Source organism: Pongo pygmaeus, chromosome 4 (genome assembly GCF_028885625.2).
Source record: "Pongo pygmaeus isolate AG05252 chromosome 4, NHGRI_mPonPyg2-v2.0_pri, whole genome shotgun sequence".
NCBI lineage: Eukaryota > Metazoa > Chordata > Mammalia > Primates > Hominidae > Pongo > Pongo pygmaeus.
Genome location: NC_072377.2, coordinates 141,516,898 through 141,531,717, shown reverse-complemented (window position 1 = coordinate 141,531,717; position 14,820 = coordinate 141,516,898). Strand labels below are relative to the sequence as shown.

The 14,820-nt window shown below is 38.6% G+C and overlaps 1 protein-coding gene across 1 annotated transcript in view; it reads left to right on the top strand.

Annotated features, from left to right (window-relative positions):
• Nucleotides 1-14,097, top strand: part of SPOCK1 (SPARC (osteonectin), cwcv and kazal like domains proteoglycan 1) — a 529,169-nt gene extending 515,072 nt beyond the window's left edge. The window contains exons 8-11 of the mRNA XM_054488779.2: nucleotides 692-913; nucleotides 4,333-4,395; nucleotides 9,927-10,064; nucleotides 10,552-14,097. Of these exons, the coding sequence (XP_054344754.1) occupies nucleotides 692-913; nucleotides 4,333-4,395; nucleotides 9,927-10,064; nucleotides 10,552-10,742 (614 nt within the window). The 3' untranslated portion in view covers nucleotides 10,743-14,097. The remainder of the gene's footprint in view (nucleotides 1-691; nucleotides 914-4,332; nucleotides 4,396-9,926; nucleotides 10,065-10,551) is intronic.
• Nucleotides 14,098-14,820: the final 723 nt, after the last annotated feature.

Genomic DNA, 14,820 nt, shown 5'->3' with positions numbered 1-14,820 from the left:
CATACACTTTCCATGGTGGAAACAAATAATTCTTTAAGAAAACGACTTCTTCTCCCCCAGGGAAATAAGAAAGAAATTATTGTTTGAGTTGATTTGGATTCCATCTCATGGATCTCCTTAGGGGATTGCAGAAGAGAAGAGTGGTGAACAGAGGCAGGCACCTGGCTTGTTTTGCCATTAACGTTCAGACTGCTTGGATTTAAAGGTCCTCTGGGATGCAATCGGTGCTTCTGGATTATGCTATATTGTTTCATTTCACTGCTATCCTTTTAAAAATATTTTGTTTTGGTTTTTCAGTATTTTTTGAAATATGAAAGCATAGTTTCTGGTACTATAAGCTATACCTCTCACTCACCATATTTCTATTATTTCTTTCAGGCATACCCCATTTTAAGCAAATGAAAACACATATTTATATCACAGATAAGTTAACGTTGGGGATTTTTCCCCTTTAGAACATATTTTCCTCAAATGATGACTTTTGATGACTTTTAAACCATTTCACTTAAAAACAAAACAAAAAAACACAAAATATTCTAGAGAACCTCTAAATCTGTATGCTGGGAAGGAAACAGCCTCAGGAGGGGAGTCAGGTGGGCCTTGGCATCTTCTTGGGGCAGAAAGCTGGGGAGTGAGCAGGGAGGGAAGCACCAGGCTTGGTGGCAGCTGAGATGTGCCTTTTGTTTGGCAGGGTTTGACACTAGCATCCTGCCCATCTGCAAGGACTCCCTGGGCTGGATGTTCAACAAGTTGGACATGAACTATGACCTCCTGCTTGACCATTCAGAGATCAATGCCATCTACCTGGATAAGTACGAGCCCTGTATCAAGCCTCTTTTCAACTCGTGTGACTCCTTCAAGGATGGCAAGCTTTCTAACAATGAGTGGTGCTACTGCTTCCAGAAGCCTGGAGGTAAGGTGGGATGGAGGGGTGGGGTCCCTAGACCAGGGCAGCCTTGCTGGAGCAGAGGAGGACTGCATATGACTATGAAGTGGGCAGAGAGCCACAGCCAGAGAATAAATAATTCATTCCATTTAATGCCAGGCCCAAAGTCTCAATTCTTCCATTTTATTTCTGCTTTTAATGTGGTATACTAGAAAACCCAAGAGTAGAAATCAAGTAGTCAGTTACTTCTGTCTGTTCCTCCCTTTGGGGAAGTCTCTCAACTGTCTGTTTTTTCATCTATACAATGGGTATAGAAACCAATGGGTATAGAAAACTTCATTACATAATCCAAAGGTCATTGTGAGCTCTCAATGTAAAACATACCTTAAAAATGTAAGAGACAATGAAAATCATTCTCATTGAGAAAGTCACTTGTCAGTTTCTCTAGGATAAGTTCAGATTTATACTAAGTGTCCTAGACAAGAATATTTTGGTTATAAATAAACTCCAGCTAATGAAAAAAAGAGGCAAGATTTGGGGAATAGAAGAAAAGATACCGGGATATTTCATATAACCCAAAGTCAGACAGGTTGGCCTGCTGGGGGATTCAGAGTAGGGACAGGAAGCCAGTGTCAGGTGCTCTGATTTCACCTCCCTCTGTCTGGGGGCTGCACCTGAGTATGGCAGTCACAGTTAATGGGACCAGCAGAGACTGGCCCGCATTGGGAGAACATACAACTACAGGCATAGCTGGTATATCCCACTGCCAGGAAAGGAGGATGGCTGCTAATATGAAAGTATTTAAGTTATATATGCATAGACAATACACACACAACAAAAAACGTGGGTATTCAGTGAAAGATAAGTATGTGTGTATGGGATTTCAAGATATGTTCTTAAAATTACTAGTCAAAAGGCATGTGCCTTTTAAAATTTGAGCAATTGACCTCACCTCCAAAGAGGTTATAACAATTTTTACATTCACCAAAGATATATGAGAATACCTATTCTCTATGGTGTTACCAAGCTTCTTGATTTATGAGTTAGGTTGAACATCTGTACTTATGAAACATTCTTGAAATGTCTATATGTTCTTTGTATATTTTTTCTATCAGGTTCTCCTGTGTTTGTTTTTTAAGGAAATTGGAACTTTTCTGGTCATAGGTATTGTAACTATTTTTTCCCAAATTACAGTTCATGCATTTTTGTTAGGGAGAAATTTTAAGATAGCCAAGCTTCTCTATATTTTATGGCTTCTAAGAAGACATAAAGCTTAGAAGGGTATTTCTCACTTTATCTTTTTTGCTGTTCACTTAAATTCTGTATCAGTCTAGATTGTGTATTACACAGTCAAGTAGGCTCCCAGCCTCCCTGGAGATGGTCATCCAGTTGCTATATATATATATATATAATATATATATATTATAAAATATATTTTTATATTATATATTTATATATAAATATATATATAATATATAAATATTATATATACATTACATATATAAATATAATATATATAAAAAATATATAAATATTTATATATATAATAAATCAGTTTTAGACTTTTAAATCACAGTTGTTTTACAATATGTTTTATTACCTGGTAGAACCATCCTTTGCTGCCATTACTGTTTTTCTAGAATTTTCCTGGATATTAGTTTCTTTCCCTGTGTGAACTTTAGCATCAGTTTATCCAATTAACAACAATTCCTATTGGTAATTTTTAAGTATCAGGAAAAATTAATCAAATAAAAATCAATAGCTGTGTAATATGGAATCATTTTGTTTTAGAACAGTTATCTATCAACCCATGGTGTTAATTTTTAAATTTTGTTCTAACAATTATTATACTTCCCTTGTATTTATTATTGCTACCATTGTAACTGAAATAGGTGGTTTTTTTTTGCACTATATTCCCTCCCTGGTGGTTGTTTCAACATTAATTTTGTTCCCAACCACCTTACTAAAATCTTGCTTTGTTTATAAGTTATTCTGATCGGTTTGCTTAGATTTTTCAGGTGTGCAATCATATCGTCTGCAAATTTTTCAGGTGTGCAATCATATCGTCTGCAAATAGTGATAATTTTTCTCTTCATTTTCAATTTTTATACCTCATTTCTCTTTTCTAATTACATCTGTTAGTACCTAAAATCAATGTTAAGATAATAGCCATTTAAAAATTTTAGTAGTGTAAATACTTGTAGTGATTCTCAGCATTAAGCCTAGTGATAGTTTTAGGTTTGAGTTCATATTGTAACGTGATTTTTAGCATGGTTTCCTTACAACACAGAGCCTATGTGTTAATGCTTGCCTGGAGGTAACAGTACCAGAGCTGGTCACCTGGCCACATGGGACATCTGTGGATAGACTGCCCTTACTCTTGCAGTTGCTGAAAGCCAGAACCCCTTCCTGTGGCACAGCATCCAGGAAATGCTACCTTTTATAATCCAGATGAAATTTGTTTCTCCTTTACTCTGAAAGCATCTTAAAACAAGAAGTCAACAAAATGTATTTTACGAGCAGTTTCTCTCATGGAACAAGCAGCAAGACCAGGTAGCATTGTGCAGTCTACAGGGTAAGAGTTGTAAATGGTTGCTTAGATATTTTATATGCAAGTGTGGGGCCTGCAGAAAGAGGCAGTATCAGCCAAAGATAAGAACTCAGAGAACCAGAACTCCTCTGCCAAGGACAGGAGAACCATGAACAAATAGCAGAACTCCCAGAGCCACAAGGTCTGCAAAGGCAAATCATGGTAAAACTCTGAAGAATGAATGAGGTCAGTTTTCACTTTGCTTAGAATGAAACTAACTTCTTTTCTATGACATGCATTTTGCCGCTGAGGACCCAGAGGCTGGAACAGGTGAAGAGACTTGCCCAAAGTATTCAGCTAGGAGGTGGCAGAGCCTAGATACAAAGTCTCATCACTGCCTCTCCAGATCTCTTCTGTATCCTCATAGTTGTCCCTCAAAGCCTGTTTTACTTTCCTGGGGGTAGTGAGGTCTGAAGTAACCATTCCTATCCATCCTTTCCTACAGCAAAACCTAGGCTACATAAGTATTTGTCACCTCTGGTTAGTTCGTCTGTGGATTCAGAACACTTCCCCACTAGTAAGCCTTGGCTGATTACTTACTTCCTGATAGAAAGGAAAAAGTCCATTACACCACCTATTAGATACTTGGTATTTGCTTGAGTTGGTACTAGAAAGAAAAATTTCTATACAATGCAAGTGGCTCCCAAATACTATTTTAAGTGCATTGTAGTATGAGGTTTGTTTTTTAATTAGTAACACTAATGGCCCGAATTTGTTTTGTTGCATAGTAACAGCATATGGAACAATTCCACTCCCAGGTGTGTCATTGTCTACATTTCACATCAAGAGTGAAGTCAATCATTAGAGATTGTACTCCATACCATCTGGAAACTGACTTTCAGAAATTATTTTTTAGGTCTCCCTTGCCAGAATGAAATGAACAGAATTCAGAAGCTGAGTAAGGGGAAAAGCCTGTTGGGTAAGTACAATTTCTTGCCACTCGTTTAAACAACTAATTAAACCAGCCATGTCCCTTGTAATGATCAGCATGGTAATGGTTATTCAATTAGGGCTAGTGTTTCATGAAAGAAATGCCTTGTTTTACCCCAGGCAGAACTCTTGCAGGCAGCTGGACATAAACAGAGGACTGGCTGGTTGAGAACTGCTGTGTGTTCCTTCGGCAGGAAGAGAGGTCAGCCAGGGCTGGAGTCCAGTACCTTCCCCACTGCTAACTCCTCCCTGATCTTAGGCTAAAACAAATCTTGGCTTTTTCTAAGTAAGATCATTGAATGGTGCTATCAAGTGCTCAAACTAGAAGGTCTAAAAATTATAGCATTTCCTCCATTGCCCAGATAGGATTGTCTGTTGAAGGAGGCAGATGAGCTGTACTTTCTTCAGAATTTATCAGACAGGGTTGAATGACATGTATGTGCTTAAGCCTATTTCTACCTTCACCTAATCCCTCCAGGAAAGTATGCAGGCTATTTGGACACCACGGAAGCAAGTAGGTTGAGTGAATGTGTGTTTCCCTAACATGCACAACTTGCAGGCCTCTCAAAGTGTCCCCTTTAGCTCCAAGCCTGCCTTTCTCCAGCACGTGGAGGAAGTCCTGGCATTTGTAATAGAAACACTGGCCATTCTCATTGGTTTGCTGAAGAAAGGAGGAGCCTGCTTTGCTTTCCTTGCTTTTAAAAAAGGAGGTGTCAGCTGCAACACAGTAATACAGAATTATTCCTGTGAAGCATTCAGAGGCAGGTGCATTCCCCAAGCAGCCTGCCATTTCAGAAGTTTCTCTATTCATTGGAAGTGAATAGAGACGGAAATGGGCAAGTTTTCTTGCAGATTGTCAAATGTAGGCAGTCTATGAATTCCGGTAATTTTCTTCTCTTAGGATTTTTTGAGTTATTTCAAAATGCCTGTAGACTTCCCCAAAGTTGTCATGATTTTGAACTCTTTGGGCCTACATTCTTCTGCTGAGTAAAAGGACATAAAGATATATTTCTGGTCTGAAGGCCAAGTGGCTGGATCCCTCCTCCATAGGTTTTTCTAGTGCAAAGACTTGTTCCATAGGTTTTTCTAGTGCAAAGACTTGTTCCATAGGTTTTTCTAGTGCAAAGACTTGTGTTTATTGATCTCATTTCTCCATGTGGGATATTATTTTGAGTGACGTACCTACGATCCGCAGGTAGTTGTAGAATTAGTACATTGCTGTTTATTAAAACATACATTGCCTTATTGGTAAGGGTCACCTGTGATAAGATGTCTCATTTACCCTAGTGCACATGAATGAAATGCCTACCTTTCTCTTAAAATAAACCCCATTTTGTTTTAAAGCTTGCTTTATCACATTTCCCACATATGGAGATTACTCCAGCTGACTCAGAAAAAATGCCATTTGCTTACAAATTCTTTATGTAGTCAGGGGTATACAGAGTCAAATAAATAAAACAATCAACAAATTATTATCAGCTATAATTATTGCATTGTAGATTTAGAGCAGCACCTGCTTCTTACCAACCCAGGGCCTCAGCCCAATTTTTTTTTTTTTTTTTTGGTCCAAGGAGGAGCCAGCTCTCTACATGTCCACTTTCTTTGCAGTCCTTGACTGAGAATCTGTTCACAAATCTCTTTCTGGGCTACTGACAGCATCTACATTTTCTTTTCTATCTACTGCTCTTTGAAAACTGATAGCATGCGATGGCGTACACTCCTTAATGAGAGGGTGGATACTGTGGCATCAGCAGCCTTTCCTAAGTGATAGATATGGTGTTCCATGGTCTCATTTAATCTCTGAGAATATGATCATCTTGGTATAGCCTGGTGAGTAGCATGTTCTAGACTAGACCCTAGAGTCAGCTGGGTCTGGGTTGAAGTCTTGGTTCAAAATAGGAGAAATCTGTCCCTCCCATGCCACACTTTTATTCTGGGATTGTTCCACTAAATAAAAGGCAAATTTGAAAATGTAAGCACGCTCACAAAATCAGAAATAAAATTAGGGCATAGAAAGCTACAGTGGTAGGCAGGAACCTCTGTTTTCAGGAGGCTGATGTAGATGGTGTTACCACCCAGGTTACACAAAGAGGAAGAATTCTTCCATAGAAGGTGCACACTATCATGAAACACACATACCCTGTAAGGAAAACCAAAACTAAAAACTATTATAAATAAAGATTGCCCACAGTACAATGAGAATCAGTATCTTCAAAGTGCCGAGGGGAAATAACTATGAACCTACAATTTTAAATTTATCCCAGTGATCATTCAAGTGTGATGACCTACAATTTTAAATTTATCCCAGTGATCATTCAAGTGTGATGACAGAAGTACTCTGAAACCATCTAAGATTCAGTCAGCTTACTAACCCCAGACTCACTTAAATGTCACTAAAGGATTTATTCTACCAAACAAATGATCCCAGAAAGAACTATTCAGATGCAATAATGAAAAAGAAATGACAATTCTGCTAACTCTAAATAAATAAGACCAATAAAAATAGTTACATGGCAACCTGGAATTAAAATTCCAGACAATTGGGGGAAGTGAGAAAAAGGTGGTAAGAATGTGTGGTGGCAGAAATAAGAGTAAGCATTTCTGTAATCACAATATCTGTAATCACAATAAATGTGAACAGGTCAAACACATTTATTATTATTGATTAGTATTTTAAAGGAGAGTTATACAAAAATAATTCCACAGAAAGTTGAAATTAAATGAGGGTAAATACTCTTTTAAACAACATTAATATCTGACAAAGCAAATCTGTTTTTTACAATGCAATCATCTTGCTGAAATATCCCTTTTACCATATTATGCCATCAGTTGCTGTATAGACATGACTTGCTTAATGACAGGGATAGGTTCTGAGAAATGTGTCATTAGGTAACTTTGTCATTGTGTAAACATCATAGAGTATACCCACACAAACCTAGATGGTGTAACTTATTGCTCCTAGGTACAAACCTGTACACCATTTTATCGTACTGAATTCTACAGGCAATTGTAACACAATGGGAATTATTTTTATATCTAAACATAGAAAAGGCATAGTGAAAATATGGTGTTACAATGCTATGGAACCATTGTCACATATACAGTCTATTGTTGACTAAAATATCATTATGTGGCACATGACTATACTCATAACTTAAAATGGAATAGAACTGTAAGGGCGAATTATAGCCACAGTGGTCTTCAGAAACTTTGACATACCACTTCCTGAAACTTACAGTTCAAGTAGACAAAGATTTGTTAGCATTCATGCTTATATATGTATTCCTGAATCTAGGCATTGAATGTAGTCTTTCAAACATCTGCCACAGACCATACCACAAAAGAAAACTCAACAAATTTCAAATAAATGATCACAGATCAAACTTACCGGCCACAATAACAATAGAAGTAAAATATGAGATTACTAAACCCCCATACATTTGGTTTCGTGAATAAAAATTGATCAAAGATGAAGAAAGTAAAATCTACAAAATACCTAGAAATGAAAGAAAATGAAAGCATGGTGTACCAAATACATGAGAAGCAACTAAAGTGAAACTTCATAGTGTCAAATGCATTTATAAAAAAAGATCAAAATAAAATTAACTAGATTTAACTTAAACTATAGGAACAACACAAAGTGAATAAGATGAAAGCAGACAACAGTGAAGTAAAAATATTAAAATACCATATCAGAGATAGTTTTCTGAACAAACTAATGAAATAGACAAACTTTTGACAATATGAAGAAGTGAAAAGTCTCAAATAGTGTCATGAATTTAAAAGTGGGATATAAGCTCAGTTATAGAAGAATACCATAAACTTGTGGTTCTCAAACTTTAGTGTGTACCAGAATTAACTGGAGGATTAAATAAACGAATAGACTGCTGAGCCCCACTCTCTAAGTCTCAGGTGGGGCCCAAGACCTTGAATTTCTAAGGGTTTTCCAGGTGGTACCACTGCTGCTTGTCCTGGAACCTCACTTTGAGAACCACTGCTATAAGTCAATTTATAACAATTATGAAAACCTAGTTGAAATGGATACTATCAGTTACCAAATTTTGGTAACAGAAGACCCAAGTAAATCAAAACCAGGAAATTAATCAAAATGCTACTTTCATCCCTCAAAATGGGCACCAGGCTCAAGATATTTTTATGGGCAAATTCTTCAAAAGAGAGATTCTAATTTTATAAAAAATCTCAAGCATATCTGAATCATTTTATGAATTAGGAACTTCAAAAGAAACAATGCAGAAAACACCAAAACAAAATTATATGCCTCAATCACTGTATTAGTCCATTTTCACACTGCTATGAAGAAATACCTGAGACTGGGTAAAGAAAAAGAGGTTTAATGGACTCACAGTTCCACATGGCTGTGGAGGCCTCACAATCAGGGCGGAAGGCAAGAGAGTGTGTGCAGGGGAACTGCCCTTTACAAAACCATCAGATCTTGTGAGACTTATTCACTATCATGAGAACAGCATGGGAAAAACCCACCCCTATGATTCAATTACCTCCCACAGGGTCCCTCCCACAACACATGGGGATTATGAGAGCTACAATTCAAGATGAGATTTGGGTGGGGACACAGCCAAACCATATCAATCACTTAGTAACATACTTGTAAATTTGTGCCACTAGTAATCCATCTTGTTAAAAGTATATAAAGCATAAAAACCATATGATTTTCTCACATTAAAAATGTAATAACAGTAGTATCCATTCAAGATTTAAAGTGAAAAATTAGAACTAATCAAAGAAGGATTTTTGCTTAACACTGGGCAAATTGTTTAACTCCAGTTTATCACTTTTTTTTTGCCTGTAAACAGGGAGATAGTAATAGCAACACCTTATGGTGATATTGGCATGGCTTGATGAAATAATGCAAGTAAAGCACTTACCTATTATTAATTACCTCTTTCTTAGAGGCTAGAAGACAGTGACAAGGAATAGCTTGGAACTGTATGATCCACAGACTGGTGTTGTTCATAGAACATTTGTTACTACTCAGTACCAAGTGCAGTAGTTAATGCGTATAGAAAGTTTTATAACAATTTCACAGAGTCACTTTATGTGGTTGGGCAAAGTATTGGTAATGCTGGACTTGATAATGCCTTGGGAAGATTACTTAATTTTCCTAGACATCAGTTTCATATTAAAAGGTAATGATGGTACGTATCTCTTAGAGTTGTGGGAATAAGAGATTCTGCAAACGTATGTATATATACACATACATATGTAAGCATGATTTAGGTCAGTGCCCATAATAGAAGTGTTCAATACATGATAGCTATTATCATTCCTGTTTAAACACTGACATCCTTAGAGCTCATTGCATTTGGGCCTCTAAAAGTTAAGGGCCCTGTAATTTTGACTAATAGCCAACCATCTCCATCCTCTGCTGCTGACCCTGCAGCAGATATTCTGACATGTGAGCCCTCTTCCCTGTGTTGAGGGGCATTAACCCCGAGTATCTCTGCATGTCTCTGATTAAAGTTGCACCTTTTGTTCCCCCAGGGGCCTTCATACCTCGGTGTAATGAGGAGGGCTATTACAAAGCCACACAGTGCCATGGCAGCACGGGGCAGTGCTGGTGTGTGGACAAATATGGGAATGAGTTGGCTGGCTCCAGGAAACAGGGTGCTGTGAGCTGTGGTGAGTAAGGCCTCCTGCATCAGCCCCACAATGACCTGGGTGGCCTGTGGGTCCTCACTGCATAGGGATCTCTGCAGAAGAATGTTGAGAGGTAACTCCAGTATACATTAAGTTTATAATAGAGGCATACTAACCCTGAAATCACATGAGCTCCTGTGTAGCTAGCTTGGCAAGTGGCAGGAACTCACTATGACCAGAGAAGAGAGACAGAACTGCTGCAGGCAAAGAGCGACTTAGGCTGCTTTCACTTCTCATTTAGGGTTGTAAACCTCCTGGGAAGGTAGGAGCATCTCAAGAATTCTAGGGCTCTTATGAGAACAAAGTTTGTAATCTATGCCCTGAAGACTCACCTCAGTGGGGCAGGGATGTTTCTGTTTTCAGAAAGTAAACTGCTTGGTTTTACCCTACAATTCAGGCAAAGGAACCCCTAACGTGGGTCATGAGGTATAAGTGGAAACTAACCTCAATGCTTTTTTTAATCTTTCAGAAGAGGAGCAGGAAACCTCAGGGGATTTTGGCAGTGGTGGCTCTGTGGTCCTGCTGGATGACCTAGAAGATGAACGGGAGCTGGGACCAAAGGACAAAGAGGGGAAGCTGAGGGTGCACACCCGAGCCGTGACAGAGGATGATGAGGACGAGGATGACGACAAAGAGGATGAGGTCGGGTACATATGGTAGTGCCCACAAGAAAAAGGACACAGTTTTGCACAAAATTGCAAGTCACTTCCTATTCCTGCATTTGTATCTAAGACTCCAAGGCACCAAGGTCTCTTCTCCATTGTTGCTCTCTATACCCAACCTAAGGTTTGGAAGACAACTGCTTGTTCCCAGAGGATTCTGATTTTGCATATGTTTGTATGGGAGAAAGGGTGTTGTGTTTTTTTTGTTGTTGTTGTTTATTTTTTGGATAGGGAAGTGGTTGGCTTAATTAGAGCCTCCTTCCTTTCTGTGAGATTTTTCCAACAAGCATGTGATTTATGTGGAATTCTGACAGTGCAGGGAGCCCCCACCCTCTTAAATGTCAAAGACCCTTTTTGATTACCCACACTGGTGGTTATTACAGCATGGTTCCCAGCCTTACAGTGTCTAAGTGCTTTTCTTGTGTCCTGTAGATGTCGTGAAAAAGAAAAAAAACAAAAAATACACCACACTGTACCTTTTCCCCCTGCCCCCGTTACTGCCGGTGTTTATTATTAAAAATTAGTTTTTTTCACATCATTATATCTGGCTTCCTATAAACAACAGCCTTAATTCAGTCAAAACTCCCTTTGGGGAATTCATTTTATTAAAAATTGGTGTCTGGATACTTCCCTGTACATGCATAAATATGCATGCATGTACAGAAAGACTGTGTGTGTGCGCCTTGCACACACACCCATACCTCTCAGAAAAAGTGTTTGGGTATCTTAAAAACTCACTTGAAAAACAATGATAAATTTATCAGCTTGTCCAGACCTGGAACAAAATTTCTGGAATAAGAAATTTGTATTAAAGTCCTTTTTTGCACTAACAGTTGGCTCTTGTAGCCTGCAGGCTGAGGAGGTGTCTTCTCTGTGCGTCAGCAGAGTTACTGAAAGCCTCTGATTGAGAAAAAACCTCCGTCTGCCTAAATCACTTTTCTCGCAGAAGCCATGCGACTCCCACACGACACGGGCAGCTTCACAAGCCATCTCTTTCATTTCTGCTTGAAGCCCCCTTGGCTGCAGCAATCCTGTCTGCCATAGGTTCCTTCCTTCCTTACCTACTCAAGGGCTTTTTCTAAGGCATGCACACATATCTCCTGTTCTCTGAGAAGAGAGTACCATGGTGTTCCTTAAGAGAAGAAAATTTCTAATTCTGAACTCAATGTTTTGCTTTTAGTCCCTTTCTACAGACAAATCATGATAAGGGCACAAAAGCTGTACAGATTTTTTTTTTTAACCACTCAATCCCAAATGGAGGCCTATAAAGAACGTCATAATAACACATGGAAGCAAACCCTGGGTTTTTAAGAGCAAATTCTGTCCCCCTCTCACTCCCCCAAGTGACAAGATACTAATGAAGAAAATTCTTCACCATAGTGTTTGTTTTAACTAAACTCATTGGAGTCTAGTTCCAAATTTGGTAGGGTCATCATCTCTACATTCCTTAGGATTTCTCTCCCTATCAAGCTGGCCCAGATACAAGTACCAAACAGTAGTCTCTGAAGTTCCCCCATTTCCTTCAGTACCATTCTATAAGCTCCTGTCCCCCACTGGTTTTCATCTACCAGGGTGTTCTAATCAGAATCAGCCACCCAAGCAAGCCTCTCTGGCCCACATATCTATCTCTTGCCTTCCCCATGAACTTCAGCCTGTCCACACAAAAGCCACATAAACTCAAGCAAGAATTATGTTCAGCCAAAACATGATCATAGTGGCAGCTGACCAGTCCCTCATCCCAAATTGACCATTTAGATGTACTCAACTCACCTTAAATTAGCATGTTCCAATCCAATCAGCATTGGCTGAATAAAGTGGCATCATACCTATAGTTGGTCTTAGATAGGAAATGAACTACTTGATATAGCAAAGTCCTTTGGCTTCGTAAATAACCCTGAGGTTTTGTACTTACTTTCCCCATAGGAAGACAGACCATAGGCAAACTCTGTTTTGGGATCTCAACTCCATCACCTTTGTTTCAATATTTTTTTTCTCTCTTGAACAAAACTGAGATAATTTAGAAAACAGGTGCTTAATTGCAATAAAATTACTATAAAGTATATTAAAAATCATGACATTGTAAAATCTCACTTTAGATCATCAAAGAAAACCATTGTTACTATCTCCTTTGAGCTTAGGAAAATGTACAAGAGAACAAATTAAAATTGAAAAACTGATTTCACTTAGAAAAACTTCTAGGAACAGGGTGAACCACTGATTTTAATTTGCCTAATTATCTTATGACAAGTATCAAATTAAGATGACACTTAAAGATCCTTAGCATTAACTTAATGATGGAGAAGAGTACTCAATAGACAGTTCCCAGTAAGGTAATGAGATGCCATTTTCAGAGACATTCTAAGAAGATATTTTGATTCATTAAAATATTAAATAAAAAGCCCTCCTCAGATTGGAGCCCCCAAATCGATGAAGCCACATTAATAATACTTTTCATGCCTCACTTTGACATGACAGCATTCGATTTTTTTAAAGATCTTTAATACTTTCCATGAGTACTAAAGATTATAATGAGTTACCTTATCCTTAGAAGTAGAATGTTTGCTTTCTTCTTCTTGGAAATAGTCCTCCAAAAAGTCCACTTGTACCAGTGACAAGAAGTCACCAAGTACACATAAAATACTGATTACAAAAATATTGTGATAAACCAGTTCCTTGTTTGATACAGGTATTAAGCTGAATCCTCACTAATTCACTTTTGAAAAGTTCTTGATGAACAGTTTTATTCTTATTCCATAAACAGCTCTTTTAATACAATTTCCTTGGTATCCAACTTAAATCCCAGAATTTTGTTCCACCATGGTTAGTTATTTGCCATATGAATGTATTCTTGTTTCTACCAATATTCTAGGCATGAGAATACCTTAATACTGAGTTGGAGGTTTTGTATCTGTTTCTCCTCCTTTACGCCCATTTTCTTACCCACAGCAGCAAATGACAACGTGTCTGTCCAGGTCTGCCCCCCTGCTCATCCCAGGATGCCACTCACATTTTTTTCTTCTTGTTACCTTGACCACGCTGTACAGTAACATCCAAGAGCCCGTTCTACAGTGGGTGGTTTTGGTCTTTTTATAACTTTTTCTCAAAGTCACTGATGTTTGTTCCTGTTAAATGTATAGCATTGTAATGAGAGCCCATCAAATCCTGAGCGTCAGTTTGTTGTCCCTATTGTAGATGAAATAGTGATGTAGCAAAAATCTAGTAAATTCTGAATGCTTTTCCACGTAGACTTATCTGGAATGTGAACACAACTCTTTGGTTAATAGTAAATGCTTAACTGTAGTCCTAAGTAGGTGCATTTCTGTCTGTCTCAATAAATTTTACTTTGTCTGCAACATCTGAGTGTTTGTATTTCACTGGGTGGAATGTACATTCAGCAGGCCATGTCCTGCACTCAATCACTACAGAATAGTATGAGCAGACAAAGGGGATAGCCAATAAGGCTCTGTCAGGACTTCTGATTGTGGTGGGGAGGTCTGCCTGCCGGTGGTCTGGCCTGGCACCTGCAGCACCCCTGGCACATGCATGCCCTGTGCCTGCTCAGTCTAGAACAGGGGTTCCCAAACCCTGGGCCACAGACCAATACCAGTCTGTGGCCTCTTAGGAACCTGGCTGCATAGCAGGAGGTGAGCAGTGGATGAGTAAGTGAAGCTTCATCTGTATTTACAGCCACTCTCCATCACTTGCATTACCGACTGAGCTCTGCCTCCTGTCAGATCAGCAGTGGCATTAGATTCTCATAGGAGTGAGAACCCTATTGTGAACTGCGCATGCAAGATATATAGGCTGCATGCTCCTTATGAGAATCTAATGCCTGATGACGTGTCACTGTCTTCCATCACCCCCAGATGGGACTAATCTAGGTGCAGGAAAACAAGCTCAGGGCTTCCACTGATTCTACATTATGGTGAGTTATATAATGATTTCATTATATATTACAATGTAATAACAATAGAAATGAAGTGCACAATAAATGTAATGCACTTGAATCATCCTGAAACCATCTCCCTCACCCCTAGGTCCATGGAGAAATTGTCTTCCATGAAACCCGTCCCTGG